Here is an 18,106-nt window from a genome sequence, read left to right on the forward strand (position 1 = left end):
GGGGAGAAGAGGCCAGAATGGGATGCTAAAACCTTTCCAGATGAGTCTGGAAACTCACACAGCCAGGTTGAGAACTTTTTCTAGGCAGGCAACTTGCGACAGAGCAAATGTCTGCTTAATGGAGAAAGAAATCAGATGTGAGGTGAACTGTTGCTTTTAGGCTTGTGCCGCAATGGGGGTTATCATGTCTGCTCATCAGCTCTCACAGTGCAATTTCTCTGCCTTTCTCCTTCCTTGATCATTGTATAGATTACAGCATGAACTCATGTTATAGTCATAGAGAAGTGCTGTAGGAAGGTGCCATGTGAGTTGGAGGCCAACACACCATCTCTTGATACTCCCAACCTAGCAGTTTCCTCTGGGATTGGAGCAGATATATTTTTTCTTAGTCTTGGCTAAAATTCTGATAAAATAGCTCTTGAGAGCTATGACATAGGCAAAACACATATACTTTTTAAATGTGGGACTAGCACTCAGCTTCGGGAGATTCTGCAGCCCCAGGGAGCAGGTGGAAATAAGGCTGGCTTAGAAAACTGCCGAATCCCGTTTGTCACCTCACTCAGGTTCTGAGGCAGACTCACTGAACGGCTTGTGTGCCAAGCTGTGGGCACCACTTCAGCTGTGAATTTCTTTCTGCCTGTGTCTTCTTTGAGGCACATTCGAATTCAAGTCAATGGAATGTGAAGTGTATGTGATATGTGCGTTTCCTTACTTACTATTTAAAAACTGAGCATCTCCTTGCAATCATGGACTTCAGCAGCATCTTTCTTTCTGCCCACTAGCGTTCCCATGGTTTGGCATGGATATCGGTGGAACTCTGGTTAAGTTGGTCTACTTTGAACCAAAGGATATTACAGCCGAAGAGGAACAAGAAGAAGTGGAAAACCTGAAGAGCATCCGGAAGTATTTGACTTCTAACACTGCTTATGGGAAAACTGGAATCCGAGACGTCCACCTGGAACTGAAAAACCTGACCATGTGTGGGCGCAAAGGGAACCTGCACTTCATTCGCTTTCCCAGCTGTGCCATGCACAGGTTCATCCAGATGGGCAGCGAGAAGAACTTCTCCAGCCTTCACACCACCCTTTGTGCCACCGGGGGTGGGGCTTTCAAGTTCGAAGAGGACTTCAGAATGGTAGGTCGGGCTTGTCCTGGTTCAAACAGCAAAGCCTCTCTGTGTCCACGGTCATGGCCTCTCCTGACTACTACTGGCCTGGGGACTTTGGATGAGTCTACTCCAACTCTGGGCCTCAGTTTCCTCATCTATGTGCAATAAAAAATAGCTTCCATGTAATAGGTGCTACACGCAGGATTGAATGAGATAATCTGTCCCTGGCACTTTGTAGATAATGTGTCCTTGGCATCCAGATGCTGTCCCTGGCACATCATCATGTTTCCAATACGTTACTGCTATGTAGTACACTAAGGACAAAATGACACATGACTCTTTCTGAAGTATTTCAGGTAGAATTTTCTACAAACTTACCATGGAATCATGATGCAGAAGTATTTTATTTGTCTTTAAATTGTATGTTTTTATGGAGTCCAGGGTAAGAGCTCTGTGCAGGTACATGGTGAAGCCAGTGTTACAGATATACAGATACGGACTGAGGCCCCCAGGAAGGCTTTCTGTAAATCGTACTAAAAACTACTTGTGTCTGCCCATTTGTTCCTCTTTTTTTTTTTTTTTTTTTTTTTTTTTAAAGATTTAGTTAATTATTTGAAAGGCAGAGTTACAGAGAGGCAGAGGCAGAGAGAGAGAGAGGTCTTCAATCCACTGGTTCACTCCCCAGATGGCTGCAGTACAAATTACTGGCATTTTGTCATGGCACTTCTATGCTCCTATGTAATCCAGTCTTGCTGAAAAATCTGTTATTAATGAATAAATTAATCCATTCCTTATTCATGGTATTTAGTAAAGCTATATGTTCAAATCTTATTGATATCATCAGAAATTACAGCATTTACCTCATTGATGTTAAGTAGTTTAAAACAGGAGCTGGCAACAGAATCCTTTAGCCATATTCTAAGTGAGATTGATTATTTTCAGGCCCTTTCTCTACATAGCAATAGACTTTGACCCACCACTTACTTAAGTGGCCCATGAGATCTTTATCCCATCCAAGAGCTCAATGACCGAAGAGTTCTGAACTGAGAGCCTGCTAGCTATGGGCATGAGAATGAAAATTGGGCTATATGGAAAAAGCACTGAACCCGAATGCTAGTCCTATTTCTGCATTGAAAGTTCATCCATTTATTTCTTTTTTTTATTTTTTAAATTTTTTAAAATTTTTTTGACAGGCAGAGTGGACAGTGAGAGAGAGAGACAGAGAGAAAGGTCTTCCTTTGCCGTTGGTTCACCCTCCAATGGCCGCCGCTGCCGGTGCGCTGCGGCTGGCGTACCACGCTGATCCAATGGCAGGAGCCAGGTGCTTCTCCTGGTCTCCCATGGGGTGCAGGGCCCAAGCACTTGGGCCATCCTCCACTGCACTCCCTGGCCACAGCAGAGAGCTGGCCTGGAAGAGGGCAACCACCATTTATTTCTTTAATTTGAAAGGCAGAGAGACATAGAGGTCTCCCATCCACTGGATGTACGTTAGCACCAAGTTGGGACTGAGAGTAGAGCTGGAACTCCAACCAGGCACTTGGATATGGGATGCAGAATTTGCCAGTTCTGTCTTAACCCCTGTGCCAAACTCTCGCCCACTGTTTCTGTACTTAAATAGCTGAGTGACTTTGGGCAAGATATGTCCCTTCTGTAGGCCTCAGTTTTATCATCTGAAAAACAGGGGCAGTAAGGTGGCGAGAAGAGGCAGAGTTCCTAGGGTGTTAGAACCAGAAGTGACCTTGTGAGATGGGCTGGTATAGCAAGCACTCTTGTGCTACTGGGTGAAGAAACTGAAGCTTAAAGAGTGATTAAGAGACTCTAGTACCATGGTGCCTCCTAGGTAAGGGCTGCAGCTGTGGCTCAGTTCTGATTCAGAAAGAAATGCTGACCCACTCCTGAACCAGCGTGCTATGAGCTCCCCAGGTCCCTTAAGGACATGTTGTGTCTTTATCTCCACTAGAAAGCCTGAATGAGAGGCCAGCATTGTGGTGGGGCAGGTAAAGCAGCTACCTGTGACACTGGCACCCCATATGGGCTCTGGTCTAAGTCCTGGCTGCTCCACTTCCCATCCAGCTCCCTGCTAATGCACCTGGGAAAGCAGCAGAAGATGGCCCAAATGCTTGGGCCCCTGCATCCATGGCCTGGCCCTGCCCTGGTTGTTGAGGCCATCTGGGGAGTGAACCAGCAGTTAGAAGACCTCTCTTTCTGTCTCTGTCTCTCTCTAACTCTGCTTTTCAAATACATAAAATAAAATAAAGGAAGGAAAGCCTGAAGTGAACCAGGTGACAGGGGATTTATGCAGTCCTTGGATCCCTCTTCTCTCCTCTCAGGTAACATATGTCCTGGGAGAAGGGTACTCAAGGTGTGTTGCTCCAAACAAGTGACAAGAAAGGTCATAGCCTCTGTCAGGTAGGGCAGGCTCTCAGAGCCTAATGAGCAGACTGGAGCAGGGAGCCAATAGCCTGATCAAGTGGTGCCTCCATCTGTATAAGACAAACCCATGGACTGCCTTCAGTTTCCATGTTCAGTGTGGGCCAAAGTGAAGACAGAATTGAAAACCACAGTTCTCTTCCCATAATGTGTTTGACAATGTAGTGAGCAGTGTGCTGGATCCTTCCAGACTGTCACTGGGATGGAAAAAGTGTTATCATCCACTTCCCTATGCGTTCACTTACTCCCTCTGCAAATCATTTATCCTGCTCCTTCTGTATGCCAAATACAGTGCAGAACAAAGCCCCTGTCCCCCTTGAGCTTACGCTCCAGTGGAAGAAGATAGTCAGTAATCAGATGAACCAGTGAATACAGAAGCTATCAAAGGTGACATGCACTATGAAAAGGGAAAAAGGCAGGGCACAGAGCATGGGGAGTGATGGGAGGGTATATGTGTGCTGCGTTTAACCTTGGAGCAGGGACCCAAAGAAGTCATAGAGCAGACTGCACAGGCCCCAGGGGAAGAGCCCTGTAGGTAGACCAAAGAGGTGTCCTAAATCCAAGCTCTCCCCATGCCTTCCAGAGTAGGAAATTGAAGGTCTTTGCATAGTTGTAAAGGTTCAATGTAGACTACTGCATATATCAAACAGCTTCACAAACCATAAAGCCATGTATATGCGTACCTGTAAATCCTGATTCTTTTATGTTATGAAGTCACTGTTTTCAATGTAATATAAGCTTGCAGATAGAAGTTTTCAAAATCCATCTGAGCAATAAGAGCTAAGTACAAGGTGTTCCACAGACACTGAATAGCTAGCTGTTATTATGGATTCTGACTGTTTCCTTTTTTTATATAAGTCAATGTACTTAAATCCTTAGATAACATCTACTATTCGTCACCCAAGTTAGAATGTATGAGAGCTGTAGACCATAAGACAAGTATTCAATTAGACCCCTGTGTAGAACATTTTTCATTTGAACAAAGCTGATTTTGTTCTTTTACCCTTCTTACCCTCCTTCCATCCTTCCATCTGTCAAAAAGACAAAGTTAGAACAATTTAGTTTAACAATCTAAATGACTTTATTTTCAGTTATAGAATTAGGCGACATTTTGTTCCATAAAATAGAATTAGTGTTTCACTGAGGTGCCCACAGGAGGTAGGGTTTGGAGACAGAAGAGGGCTGAAGAAAGCAGAAACAAAAAAATTAAGCAGTGAACTGGTCATTTCAGTTACTTTCTTTGTAAGGTGGGGACTAGGAGACAGAACAGTAAATAGATAACCGATGGATTCACATCAGGTTATTTGAGGTTGCCTTTTCTGAGTAAGCTTTGAGGAATAGGGCGGGTCAGCATCATGCCAGTTGAAGCTGGTCTCTTTGGGCAGGATATTATTATTGCTCTAATCCTCATTTCTAGGAAGGTCAGATAAATAGCTTAGTTTCTGCTTGGTGACATGAAACGTCAGCATGTGTGAATCCATTTTGACTTTTAGCCTTGTCGTTGGGACACAGTGGAGGAGCTTAATCCAAAACAGTGATCTCCTATTTTAACCCTTCCCATTCTTCCTTTTTTTTTCTTCCTTCCCTCCCTCCCTTCCTATAACATTTTAGGATCATTGTCACAACCAGATTTCTACCTGGCAAAATTAATCTTTAAAATGAATGCTTGGGGCCAGCATGGTGGCACACTAGGTTAATCCTCCGTCTGCCTCGCCGGCATCCCATATGGGTGGCAGGTTCTAATCCTGGTTGCTCCTCTTCCAGTCCAGCTCTCTGCTGTGGCCTGGGAAAGCCGTGGAGGATGGCCCAAGTGCTTGGGCGCCTGTACCCACGTGGGAGACCAGGAAGAAGCTCCTGGCTCCTGGCTTCGGATCGATGTGGCGGCCATTTGGGGAGTGAACCAAAGGAATGAAGGCCTTTCTCTCTGTCTCCCTCTCTCACTGTCTGTAACTCTACCTGTCAAATAAATAAATAAAAATCATTAAAAAAATGAGTGCTTTACCAATATGGAACACAGAAGAAAAATGTAATCTGACTTTAAATTGTCTAAGACACTGATAACGCCGGTGAGGGATCCCACAGTTTGGAAAAGTCATCCTCATGGTGTGGAATCCTGGTTGTGCACCATGGCAGGCAACGCTGTAGGTTTCACTTAAGTTTTCATTTATGCTCACCATCTATACTCTATGGGTCCTAGTGTTTTCATCCATTACCATACATCACAACTTAAGCCAGATTATGCTCAAGAATGCAAACTATTCTTAACTGAAAATTTATGAAAAAGTCATCTTTCCTGTCCATGTTACTCTTCATTATAGTAGATACTGTGAATTTTGTTCCATCCAAGGCTAACATTAATTGGAAGTTAAAATGGCTCTTCCAAGTCCTCAAGGGATAGGGAAAGAAAGAGAGAGAGAGAGAACGCAAAGCCTATCTTTTGAACAAACAAGATATAATACTAATCTTATTCAGTTGATGTGAGATTTAAGGCAAAGGAAAGAATTTTCTGATTGTTTTCAAGGAATTTAGGAATTGGCCTTCTTTTTTTCAGACCTATTTATTTATTTGAAAGGCAGAGAGAGAGATCATCCATCTGTTGGTTCACTCCTCAAATGGCCACAATAGCCGGGGCTGGGCCAGGCTGAAACCAGGAGGCTGGAACTCCATCCAGGTCTTCCATATGGGTAGCAAGGGCCCAAGTAGTTGAGCCATCTTCTGCTACTCTCCTAGGCTCATTAGCAGGAAGCTGATTGGAAGCAGAGCAGCCGGGACTTGAACCAGCACACGGATATAGTATGCCAGCACTGCAGGCAGCGCTTAACCCTCTACCTGACAATGACAGTCCCAGGACTGGCCTTCTGTATTCCAGAAACTCCCAAGGAAACAGCCTGAAAAAGTTAGTAGTGGTGAAAAATTGTCAGTAAAGGGTAAAGTAATGGTGGGTATGTGGAATCTGTAAATCTAAGTGGATGATTCAAGAACACGTATTGTCTTGGTTGCTATTATTAATCCAGGGACTGGTTTTTGACATTGCAGGAGCACTGTTACTCTACTTCAGTCTGGCTTGACACTTGACCACTTGTTGATGGCCCCCTTTATCAATGGGTAGGGAAGGAAAGAATCATCTTTGAGTTTCTGTTAATATTTCTTACTTATTGAACATACTTGAATTTGATTTCTTAGGTCTCCATTAGATCTCCTTAGTGTAAAGAAGAGAACTCTGGGTGTAACTGATAATTCTGAATGAACCACTTTAGATGCAGATTGTTCCTGGTTTAATGTGATAACCTTTAAAAAAACTTTTTTTTCTTTAAGGTTTATTTGAAAAACAGAGTTACAGAGAGAAAGGAGGAGATAGATCAAGAGAGACAGAGACAGAGAGAAAGAGAAAGACAGAGGTATCTTCCATGCACTAGTTTACTCTCCAAAAGGGCACAATGGATGGGGCTGGGCCAATTCAAAGCTAGGAGTCAGGAACTTCTAGTGGATCTCTCACGAGTGGCAGGGACCCAAGCACTTTCCAAGGCACTTTAGCAGGGAACTGGATTGGAAGTGGAGCAGCCAGGTTTCAAACTGGTGCCCATATGGGGTGCAGGTGTTGTGGGCCAAGGCTTCACCTGCTACGCCACAAAACTGGCCCCCTGAGATAACATTTTCTGCCCCTTCCAATATGATTTATGGAGCCAGTGTCATAGTTGTTGTTGTTTTTTTTTTTTTTTTTTTTGACAGGCAGAGTGGACAGTGAGAGAGAGAGACAGAGAGAAAGGTCTTCCTGTGCCGTTGGTTCACCCTCCAATGGCCGCCACGGCCGGCACGCTGCAGCCGGCGCACCGCGCTGATCCGATGGCAGGAGCCAGGTACTTCTCCTGGTCTCCCATGGGGTGCAGGGCCCAAGGACTTGGGCCATCCTCCACTGCACTCCCTGGCCTCAGCAGAGAGCTGGCCTGGAAGAGGGGCAACCGGGACAGAATCTGGCACCCCGACCGGGACTAGAACTTGGTGTGCCGGCGCCGCAAGGCGGAGGATTAGCCTAGTGAGCCGCGGCGCCGGCAGTTGTTTTGTTCAGTTAGTTATTTTTAACAGACTGAGCTAAAGCACATAAGAAGAGCCTCTTGCAGTTGTATCCTGACACACTTATGTTTAGGATTTGTATATTTGCTAACATTACAGGTAATCACTGAGTGCTCTCCAGAAATTAGAGTCTTCAGTTTGGAAATGGTGTTTTCAAATGCATTTCAACTTGATAGGAAGACCTGGATTATTTCATTTTTCATGGGATATAGTAATTATAACTGATGTCTATAGTACTTTACAGTTTGCAAAGCATTTTCACACAACTATTTGACTAGGTCAAACTAGGTCAGACTTTATTAGGGAGAATATGTGACTGTTGAGCACCTGTGTGGGAGACTGCGTGACTGTCAAAACCCTGTTCTGGGTTGTGATGGATTCATTCCTAGCTCTTCAGCTCCAAATACCCATACCGTACCCATCCTTCCAACTCAGGGGTTTTCAAAGTGTAGTTCTAGGACTATCAGCATCATCTGGAATATTGCTAGAAATGCAATTAGAAACTCTACAGGTGGGACCCAGCTAAAGTCTAAGAACCTTACTATACCCATACTTCCTGGAGTGACTTTGGTACTGGGCAAACAATGTTAGCTGTTTGTAATTGTTGAAAGCTTTTTCTACTTTACGTCTTCCCCTACTTTCTAGCCTTAGGATTCATAAGTCACTTACCTGTTGGCCCCATTTGTCTACAAATGGGTCACAATAGGAGCTCCCTTGTCCTATTGTGGGATCTATATAGTTTTCAATTAGCTTCCTTTATTTGCACACAGTTGGGGCAACCCTCAGTTTGTTATCTCTAAGTTTGGAGAATGGTTTAATGACTCAGGAATGGTCAGAATTCATATTCTCTGAAAGTAGAAGGAGAGTTACCAGCAGGGAGAGCGGACTCCAGCCCCTGCTTGAAGGAACCTGTGCTTTTCTTCTCAACTCTGCGTTGAGTGACATCGTGTTGGTAGGTTGAAGCTGGCCATGGCAGGGGTGATTACATCACAGATTAACAAATGCTACAAATCAGAGCCTTTGCTCCCAGGGAACTGGTGGTTAGCAGTCACCCACACACTTTGGTTACAAGGTTATGTTCAGATTACCTGAAGCTTCATCTACACGTTGGCTGGATCTGTTTTTGCAGATTTGTCATTTAAGGTCATCATAGAGATCAGCATAATGATGTTTCAGTCGATGAGAGACCACATGTATGAAACTGGCCCCATAAGATTATATTGCCTGGTGTTGTTGGAGCTGGCTTCATTTGCCTAAGGAAACTACAATATTTGCACTAGAATGAAATCACTAATGACACATTTCTCAGAATATATCCTGGTTGTTAAGATGCCTTGACTGTACATAAAATCGCCACCAATTGTTGAAGTCAGATTTAGCTCACAGATGTTTTCTAGGTCTGCAACGAAAAACATTGTTAAATAAGCTGCTAGCATTTATTTTTTATTTTTATTTTTTTGAAGATATTTATTTACTTGAGAGGTAGAGTTACAGAGAGTGAGAGGAAGAGACAGAGAGAAAGGTCTTCCTTCCATCGGTTCACCTCCGAAATGGCCACAATGGCTGGAGCTGCGCCGATCCAAAGCCAGGAACCAGCAGCTTTTTCCAGGTCTCCCATGCGGGTGAGGGGCCCAAGAGCTTGGGCCATCTTCTACTGCTTTCCCAGGCCACAGCAGAGAGCTGGATTGGAAGAGGAATAGCCAGGACTAGAACCGGTGCCCATATAGGATGCTGGCGCCACAGGCGGAGGATTAACCTACTGCACCATGGTGCCAGCTGTAGCTGACAGCATTTATTTTCTATTTATTTATTTTAAAGGTTTTCCTTCCATTGGTTTGCTCCCCAAATGGCCCTACGGCCAGCATGCTGCGCCGATCCGAAGCCAGGAGCCAGGTGCCTCCCCCTGGTCTCCCATGTGGGTACAGGGCCCAAGTACTTGGACCATCCTCCACTGCCCTCTTGGGTCACAGCAGAGAGCTGGACCAGAAGAGGAGCAACCAGAACAGAACCGGCGCCCCAACCGGGACTAGAACCCGTGGTGCCCGTGCCGCAGGCAGAGGATTAGCCTAGTGAGCCATGGCGCCGGCCCCAGCTGATAGCATTTAAAAACAAAAATATTTCATATAAAAATCTGGGTTTCTGAATTTGGGAAAATCTGGCAACATGGCTTACTACATGGCTTCATTGGCCTGGAAGTGAACTTTATTTTATTAAAGATTCATTTATTTATTTGACAGGCAGAGTGACACAGAGAGAGAGCCAGCTAGCTCTTCCATCTGCTGGTTCATTCCCCAGATGCCTGCAACTGCCAGGGTTTGGCCAGCCCAAAGCCACGAGACCAGAACTCCGTCTAGGCCTGTTTGAAAACACAGGCAGCCGTGTGTCTCCCTGCCTGCAGGTTGGGAGCCTGTGCTTTTTCCAGATAGACCTCTTTGGACGGAAGTCTCTATCAAAGTGACTGAAACCCTTAGTCCCCTTTGTCTGGGCCTGCATGACCCCGGGCTTCTGAAATACCCATCCCTTAGTAGAGAAGAGTTGTTTGTTTGCTGCTGCCACATTATCTGAAAATGATTTGAGGGGAAAGGTGAGGTTCCAATGTTCCCTTTCAGATCAAAGTGGCATGTGCTCAGTCTGTTTGCCTTCACAGGTTTTTCTGTCTAGTGTAGTTCCAGGATGTCCAGCTGGACAGACTGTGTCTCTGTCTGTTTGTGAGGTTGGCTCTTGGCTTGACTGTACATGTTGTTGATGAACCTCTGATTAATTTTTAAACAGGTTAACCTTTGGTCTCAGGACTGACTAATTACTACTTTTCAGGGGCTAGCATTGTGGCGTATAAGGTTAAGCCTCTGCCTGCAATGCCAACATCCCATATGGTTGCCGGTTCGAGACCCGGCTGCTCCATTTCCAGTCCTGCTCCCTGGTAATGCACCTGAGATAGCAGAAGATGGCCCGAGTATTTGGGCACCCACAATGGGAGACCCAGAAGTTCTGGGCTCCTGGCTTCTGGCTGAAGCCTGGCCCAACCCTGGCTATTGGGAACACTTGAGGAGGGAAATATACAGGATGGTAGATCTCTCTCTCTCTCTCTCTCTCTCTGTAATTCTGCCTTTCAAGTAAATAAATCTTTAAAAAAAAAAAAAAACATGTCACATGGCTGGTAAACGTCTAATTCTGCTTTTTAGGTATAGATTCAGTGCATTTTGTTAAAGAGGAAATTCAGATGAGTGATAGAGTCTAAAGTTTTCTTCTAGCTACTAACTTTCATTATAAAGATGGTATCTTTTATGGTGAAATATCAAAGTCTAGTACTTGTATCACTTGTTTCTAGGCCCCAGAGCAATACCCATGATGGCAATGAAAAGAGCAGAGAGGCAAATAACTGCAAGAGATGTGCTAGCTGTGTCACTTAGGGAGAAATATTTAAGTTCCCCAGAATCTTACCCATAGAACAAGGTTAATAGAATCTACTTGATAATATTCTTAGGAGAATTAAATAATCTGACACCAGGGCTTGGCATGTAGTAAATGATAAATATTGATATTTTTTAAAGAGATTTTTTTAAAAGATTTATTTATTTATTTGAAAGAGTTACACAGAAAGAGAGGCAGAGAGAGAGGTATTCCGTCCTCTGGCACACTCCCCAGTTGACCACAATGGCCAGAGCAGCACCTATCTGAAGCCAGGAGCTTCTTCCAGGTCTCCCACATGGGTGCAGGGGCCCAAGGATTTGGGCCATCTTCTACTGCTGTCCCAGGCCATATAGCAGGGAGCTGGATCAGAAGTGAAGCAGCCGATACTCGAACCGGCACTCATATGGGATGCCAGCACTGCAGGCAGCAGCTTAAGCTGTTGTGCCACAATGCCAACTCCAAAGAGATTCTTTAAAACTAACAATTATAAGTTATTTTCCTTCATTGGTTTGATTTCATGTTGAGAATGGTTAGTTTTGTTTTGTCCTGTTTTTTTTCTCCATGGACAGTGATCATCACCCTGGACCTCTGGGCCTGCAGTACTGCTGCTCTTAAGTTCATGAATTAGGCCTCCTTCGAGGATGCACTGCGGCCGCTGGCCTCCAAGGCCCGCTCACAGCCAGCTCACTCCTCATTACTTTTTATCCTAGGAGAGCGAGAGTTGTTGTCCCATTAGGAACGTGAAAGTGTACCCTGGGGCCACCTCAGCTATTAACAAAAGAGCCAGTATTTGGGGCCCTTTGTAGGTGCCAAGCCCAGCATGAGCCCTGTTCATGTGTAGTGTATTCTTCACAGCAACACTATGGGGTAGGTACTGTCCATTTTACAGATGAGTAAAGTAAGGTTCGAGACATTCCTCCCATTAAGTAAGTTTCAGAACTCAAAGTCAAAGCCAGGTCTAACTCCAGAGCCCACTCCTGGGAAAAGGGGAGTTGACACTTGTGGACTCAGAGAAGATTCTTCTGAGCTCCCAGGCCCTGAGAACCTTGTACCCTGCTGAGAAACTCCAAGACTTTTGCCACGTAGTGAATATTCTCTGCTCGTCCTGCCGAAGAGACACCCACTCCTCACCCCAACCCCGTCCTAGATCCCTGCAGCTGCTGTATCAAGTTACCACAAACGTGGTAGCTTTAAACGGTTTACCTGCTCATAGTTCTTGAGGCCAGAAGTCCAAAAATCAAAGCCCTGGCATGGCTGCACTTCTTCAGTGTCTCCTGGGGGGATTGCGTTCCTCGCCTGTTGCAGCTTCTGCTGGCTCTCAGCATCCCTTGGCCTGCAGGCGGCATTGCAGTCTCTGCCTTCATCCCCGCACGGCCTTCACCTCGGTGTTTTCCAGATCTTTCCTATGAGTCGAGGATGCTTGTCTTTGCATTTAGGGCCTGCCCAGGTAATCCAAGATGGTCTGTCTACTGTAAGATCCTTAAATTAGTTACATCCGCAAAGACCCTTTTCCCATACACTGTCACATTCATAGTTTTTGAGCATTAGGACGCAGACATATCTTTCAGGGACCACCATTCAACCCGTTGCATACACCAGCCCGCTCCCGTGGCAAGCCTGCTCCTTGCTAACTGTGGAGTGACCAGATTTCACGACCTGGCATTTCAAGGCTGTCTCCAGCCTTTTGATGTGACTGCCCCAATCTGAGGTCTGAGTGCCTCTGGCGCTTCCCCCGGGGTGGCCACACCATCTCATGAGGTTTTGTTCTCTTTCAGATCGCTGACCTGCAGCTGCACAAACTGGATGAATTGGACTGTCTCATTCAGGGTCTGCTTTACGTCGACTCTGTGGGCTTCAATGGCAAGCCAGAATGTTACTATTTCGAAAATCCCACAAATCCTGAGTTGTGTCAAAAAAAGCCATACTGCCTTGATAACCCATACCCCATGTTGCTGGTTAACATGGGCTCGGGTGTCAGTATTCTAGCAGTGTACTCCAAGGACAACTATAAAAGAGTTACAGGGACCAGGTAAACATGTTTTCCACTAAGAGACACTTTTTTATGCTTAAAACCATGTATCTTTCATGATCACAAGTCTGTAGTAAAATACTGCTTAGACTGAATGTATTTACTTATTTGAGAGGGAAGAGAGTCGCCATCCGCTGGTTCACTCCTCTAAATGCCTGCCATGGCTGGGGTTGGGCCAGGCCAAAGCTGGGGGTCAGGAACTCAACGCGGATCTCACCCGTGGGTGACAGGGACTCAGCTACTGTGCTACCTCACCAGCAGGAAACTAGAATCTGTAGTGGAGCTGAGACTTGAACCCAGACACTCCAATATGGGATGCTGCCGTACCAAGAGACGTCTTACCAGCTGTATCACATGCCCGCCCCTATTGAATTCATTTTGAAAAAGAAACCTCTTGACCTCTTCAGCTAAGAGATTAATCAGAGGATATCTTCAAAGTAGTAACAGGGCGATTTAGTAAGACAGAGTCGCTAGGCTGCTAGAAACTGTGGGTAGATTGATATAAAAAGTCCTGCACACATCAGAAGTTTGCCAACAAAGTGGTGTGCGTTAAGTGTCAAATGAATGGAAAGGTTGATAAGCACAATAGAATCCAGATGGAAGTTACTTGGGATAGTCAGGGAGGGATTCAGAAAAAGCTTTGTTTTGGACTCAGCACAGGGTGAATTGCTTGAAATAGATTAATAACGCTCCAACCAGCAAACCAAATTAGGTTTACAAAGAATGTTTTTTACTCTCAAGTAAATGTTCCAGCCAAGAGCTAGAAAAGACAGCTCACCTCATAGAGAATTTTGAGGTATGGTGGACAAGAAAACAGCTTACAGCTACCATGGAGCCGAGTGCTTTTTTTTTTTTTTGTACATGTAGCCCAAGACTATATAAGAGCAGACAGACTCAGCTTCCTGTTCCAGAGGATTCAACATGGGAATGGATCTGCAGTCAATCTTTGAGAAATGCTAGTTTAAACAACATTAAGCCAGTTTTCCTTAACTTCTAAGAGGAGGATTTCGTATTCAGTATTTCACCAGCTTACTGGACCAGGGAACCCATTTCTGGAGGGACAACTTAAGAAACTAGAGCCATGTAGAATGTGCTTTGGGACATGATATTGAAACCATTGTTTGTTTGTTTTAAGATTTATTTATTTATTTGAAAGTCAGAGCTACACAGAAAGAAGAGAGGTAGAGAGAAAGAGAGGTCTTCCATCTGATGGTTCACTCCCTAATTGGCCGAAGCAGCCAGAGCTGCGTTGATCTGAAGCCAAGAACCAGGAGCTTCCTCTAGGTCTCCCACGTGGGTGCAGGGGCCCAAGGACTTGGGCCATCTTCCACTGCTTTCTCAGGCCATAGCAGAAAGCTGGATCAGAAGTGGAGCAGCTGGGTCTTGAATCAACGCCCATATGGGATGCTGGCGCTTCAGGCCAGAGTATTAACCTGCTGCACCACAGTGCTAGCCCCAAAACCATTGCTTTTGATAGGTGAAGATAGTATGGGAGATCTATGGGTTACACTATCCTCATTTCCATGAAAGGAGTTGTTTCCGTTATAAATTGGTTTTTAAAGATTTATTTATTTATTTGACAGGAAGAGTGACAGAGAGAGATTGATCTTCTGTCTGCTGGTTCACTCCCCCATATGCCCACAACAGCCAGGGCTGAGCCAAGCTGAAGCCAGAAGCCAGGAAGTCCATCCAGGTTTCCCATATGGGTGACAGGAACCCAAGTACTGCCACATGCATTAGCAGGGAGCTGGTTCAGAAGCAGGGCAGCTGGCTCAAACCAGCATTCTGATGTAGGCTGCTACACCACCACCACCACCACCACCCCTACCCCACCCCCAGCAAGGTTGTTTCTTAGATATTTCCGTGGATTTTTCTAGTACTATTGACCCCTTGGGAGGTAGGCACTGCTTTTCCAGCGTGATTCTGTGACTTGTGATGGATTTGCATGAATCAGTGGTTTGCCACTAAGGAAGGAGAGACGAGACCTTTTTTTTTTTGGTTGTCATAACGGAGGTGGAGTGCTCTGGCATCTATAGGGTAGAGGCCAGGGATACTGATAAAATCTCACAGGGCATAAGACTGTCCCTGCCTCCAAATTATTGACCTCAGATTTTGGTAATGCTACTGTTGAGAAAACATGGCATTGGAACATGTGCATGGACACACATGTGCTCGCACACACACACACACACACACACATATGCATGTTCTCTGACTGAAGCCTTCTTGGCTGTAGAGTACACTTTGTTTTGTAAGTTAATTGCTACTAAGTGTACATTTTTTTTCCACTGAGAGTGCAGAAACATACTAGCTCACACAAGAAGCTAAGAATAATACTAAGCTCACTTGCTTAAGTAAGAAAACTGACCCCATGGCCTCAGGAGACTGTCAGGAGTATTTGAGACATGAGTATTTCAGCTAAGCTTGATTTACCTTAGAGAGAGAGATCTGATAAAGGGCTAATCCTTAAGGAACCACAGACTTCCTCCTAGGAGAAGGTGTAATTGAACTGGTAAAGCTGGTCTGATGCCGGTGCCCTGGCTCACTAGGCTAATCCTCCACCTTGCGGCGCCGGCACACCGGGTTCTAGTCCCAGTCGGGGCGCCAGATTCTGTCCCGGTTGCCCCTCTTCCAGGCCAGCTCTCTGCTGTGGCCAGGGAGTGCAGTGAAGGATGGGCCAAGTCCTTGGGCTCTGCACCCACATGGGAGACCAGGAGAAGCACCTGGCTCCTGGCTTCAGATCAGCGCGATGCGCCGGCCGCAGCACACCAGCCGCAGCGGCCATTGGAGGGTGAACCAACGGCAAAAGGAAGACTTTTCTCTCTGTCTCTCTCACTATCCACTCTGCCTGTCAAAAAAAAAAAAAAAAAAAAAAAAAAAGCTGGTCCGAGATAACAGCGAGCTGCACACTTCATTAACCATGTAATAATGCCTATACATTCCCTATATAGCCTTGTTATTGGTAAACGCCCACTAGTGACTGGTGCTCTACAGTGATCAACAAACCCTGTCTGGATATTCAAGCTTCCCTCTAAGTTCTCTCTTCAATCAGCAGTTTTGCAAATGTGCTGCGGGGGCCTGCAGGTTAACACAGGAGCCCTCTCAAAGGCTGCCACAAGCAGGGGAGGGGAATGAAACATCAAGTCTCAGGGACCTTGATCCTTGTCCAGCCAGAGTTGTTCTGCCAAAGGTTTCTTTTGATTTCAGATGACCTCTTACATAAACTCTCAGGGTTAGTGGGGAACGTCGGCACGTGGAGCACACTCTGGGCATCACTGATCTAAACACATGTTAAGTTTTGCTGCTCTCGTGAGCTGATAGCTGTAGGTTTTCATTATTGTATTAGACCCTGTTTTTCCCATTAGGCATTCTTATTTTTAGGAAGTCGTGTCATTAATGGATAGACTTTTCTTTCAAACATGGTTTTAAGTGATTTGTTTCAGTGCATCCCAGATTGGCAGTAACATTCCTGGTGACACAACTCCAGCTTTATCACAGAAGTCAATGGGAAAAATAGTATTTCTCTGCTGGCGTTGTTGGAATGTGCAGCCTACTAAAAGAGAAATGTGAAGAATTTTGAAACTTTGGTGAAAATCGTAGTATATCTCATCATTTTGGAATCTCTTAAGAACACACTCAGTAATCGAAGGTTTTTTCTGCCTCCCTAAAGTTCCTCACTGCAATGTTGTTTGTTTTGTTTTTAAAAAATGGTAATATTTAGTGGCTTATGCAGCACTCTGTTTTTGTCTGCGATATACTGAGTGTTTTATTGTGTGTCTGCCTAAACAAACAGATGTATCTGATTGCGAGCAAGGGAATCACTTCAGTAATGGCTAGCAGGCCGAGGCTGTTACCACAGTGCTGGGAGACTCTTGGCTCTCTGCGGAAGGACCGATGTGCATTTTCCCTCCTCTCTGCCGTGTCCCAGCTGTGCGGACGTGTGCTTGTTTTTCCCGTTCAGCTCCAGATCTTCATCTGGAGGCATCAGTCTGTTCCAGTTATACAAGACTTTTGTCCTCCTTTTCACTTATCCCAACACATCAGTTGATGAGTTACCTTCTTTCTAAGTCAGCCAATGTCTTCAGTTGCCTATATTTGGAGGAGGGTGTTGAATGCCTTGATTAGTACAAATACTTGATATTCAAAGAGCGGTTATTAGAGGATGAAAAGTATATAGAAACTAGAAAAATGGCCAAGATGTCCATTTAAAAATACACAGGAAGGAGACAAAAGCAAATCCAGATGATACACAAACCATGTTCCCTTTAAAACCCACCAGCTTTGTAGAAGCTGAAACCAACAACATAGCATGACATGACGTGTTCATTTTAAAGAAAGATACACTTGCTCAGAGGAAATCTCAAGTTGCTACTGTGACTGAATTGTCAGTGCAGTAATGTACGTGGAGCTGTCTTCCTCATTGCACTGCCCCTGAAGTTTGGGTAGCTGCTCCTCGTGCTGCCTCACTACATAGTTTTTCCTGAGAATTCGTCATTTAATCTATGTATTTTTGTAAGAATCACAGTTTTTAAAGAACATTACACAGTTTCCCTTTAGATGCAACCTAAATAACTATGTGCCCATCTCTACTTACACTTTCTGGTTAATAGTTATTGATAGTAAATGTCATTTACCCTAAATTTTCTTTTTTCAAATTTAAACATTACTTTAATCCCAACTTGATTTTTTTTTCTTAGAATCAAAAGCCAGTGCCCAAACGCAAATAGGGCTCCCAGAGCTAGCGGCCCTCTGGGGCTTCAGAGCAGATTGACGTGGGCAGCACTCCTCCATTTGATCTTCCAGGTGGTAAATAAGAGTAGAACCTCTGGCCACAACTTTAGGAGTCAGTGCTCCTTTTCCTGCCTGGAGTTCACTGGTGATAGCTGTACTCTGCATCTGCTCTTCTTTCCAACAGATAACTTTGATATTAATACACAATTGAGTTCATTCTCTGCTACCATGATTAGTTTCTATTGTTATCTAGAAAGACTATTTTAGAGGAACTCCCCCAAGCAGTTGAAAGCATTTAAAGCATATTTCAAGCATTGGAACTATTT

The 18,106-nt window shown here is 44.9% G+C and overlaps 1 protein-coding gene across 7 annotated transcripts in view; it reads left to right on the forward strand.

Annotated features, from left to right (window-relative positions):
• PANK1 (pantothenate kinase 1) overlaps positions 1-18,106 on the forward strand; it is a 69,766-nt gene that overhangs the window by 34,426 nt on the left and 17,234 nt on the right. For 6 of the 7 annotated variants that reach the window (XM_002718500.6, XM_008270176.5, XM_008270177.5 and 3 more), the window contains 2 exons: positions 783-1,135; positions 12,796-13,049. In XM_002718500.6, coding sequence (XP_002718546.1) covers positions 783-1,135; positions 12,796-13,049 — 607 coding nt within the window. The remainder of the gene's footprint in view (positions 1-782; positions 1,136-12,795; positions 13,050-18,106) is intronic. The other variant, XR_016222151.1, reaches the window with a different exon arrangement.

This window comes from Oryctolagus cuniculus, chromosome 15, assembly GCF_051225735.1.
Source record: "Oryctolagus cuniculus isolate XC-2025 breed Fujian yellow rabbit chromosome 15, ASM5122573v1, whole genome shotgun sequence".
Lineage (NCBI taxonomy): Eukaryota > Metazoa > Chordata > Mammalia > Lagomorpha > Leporidae > Oryctolagus > Oryctolagus cuniculus.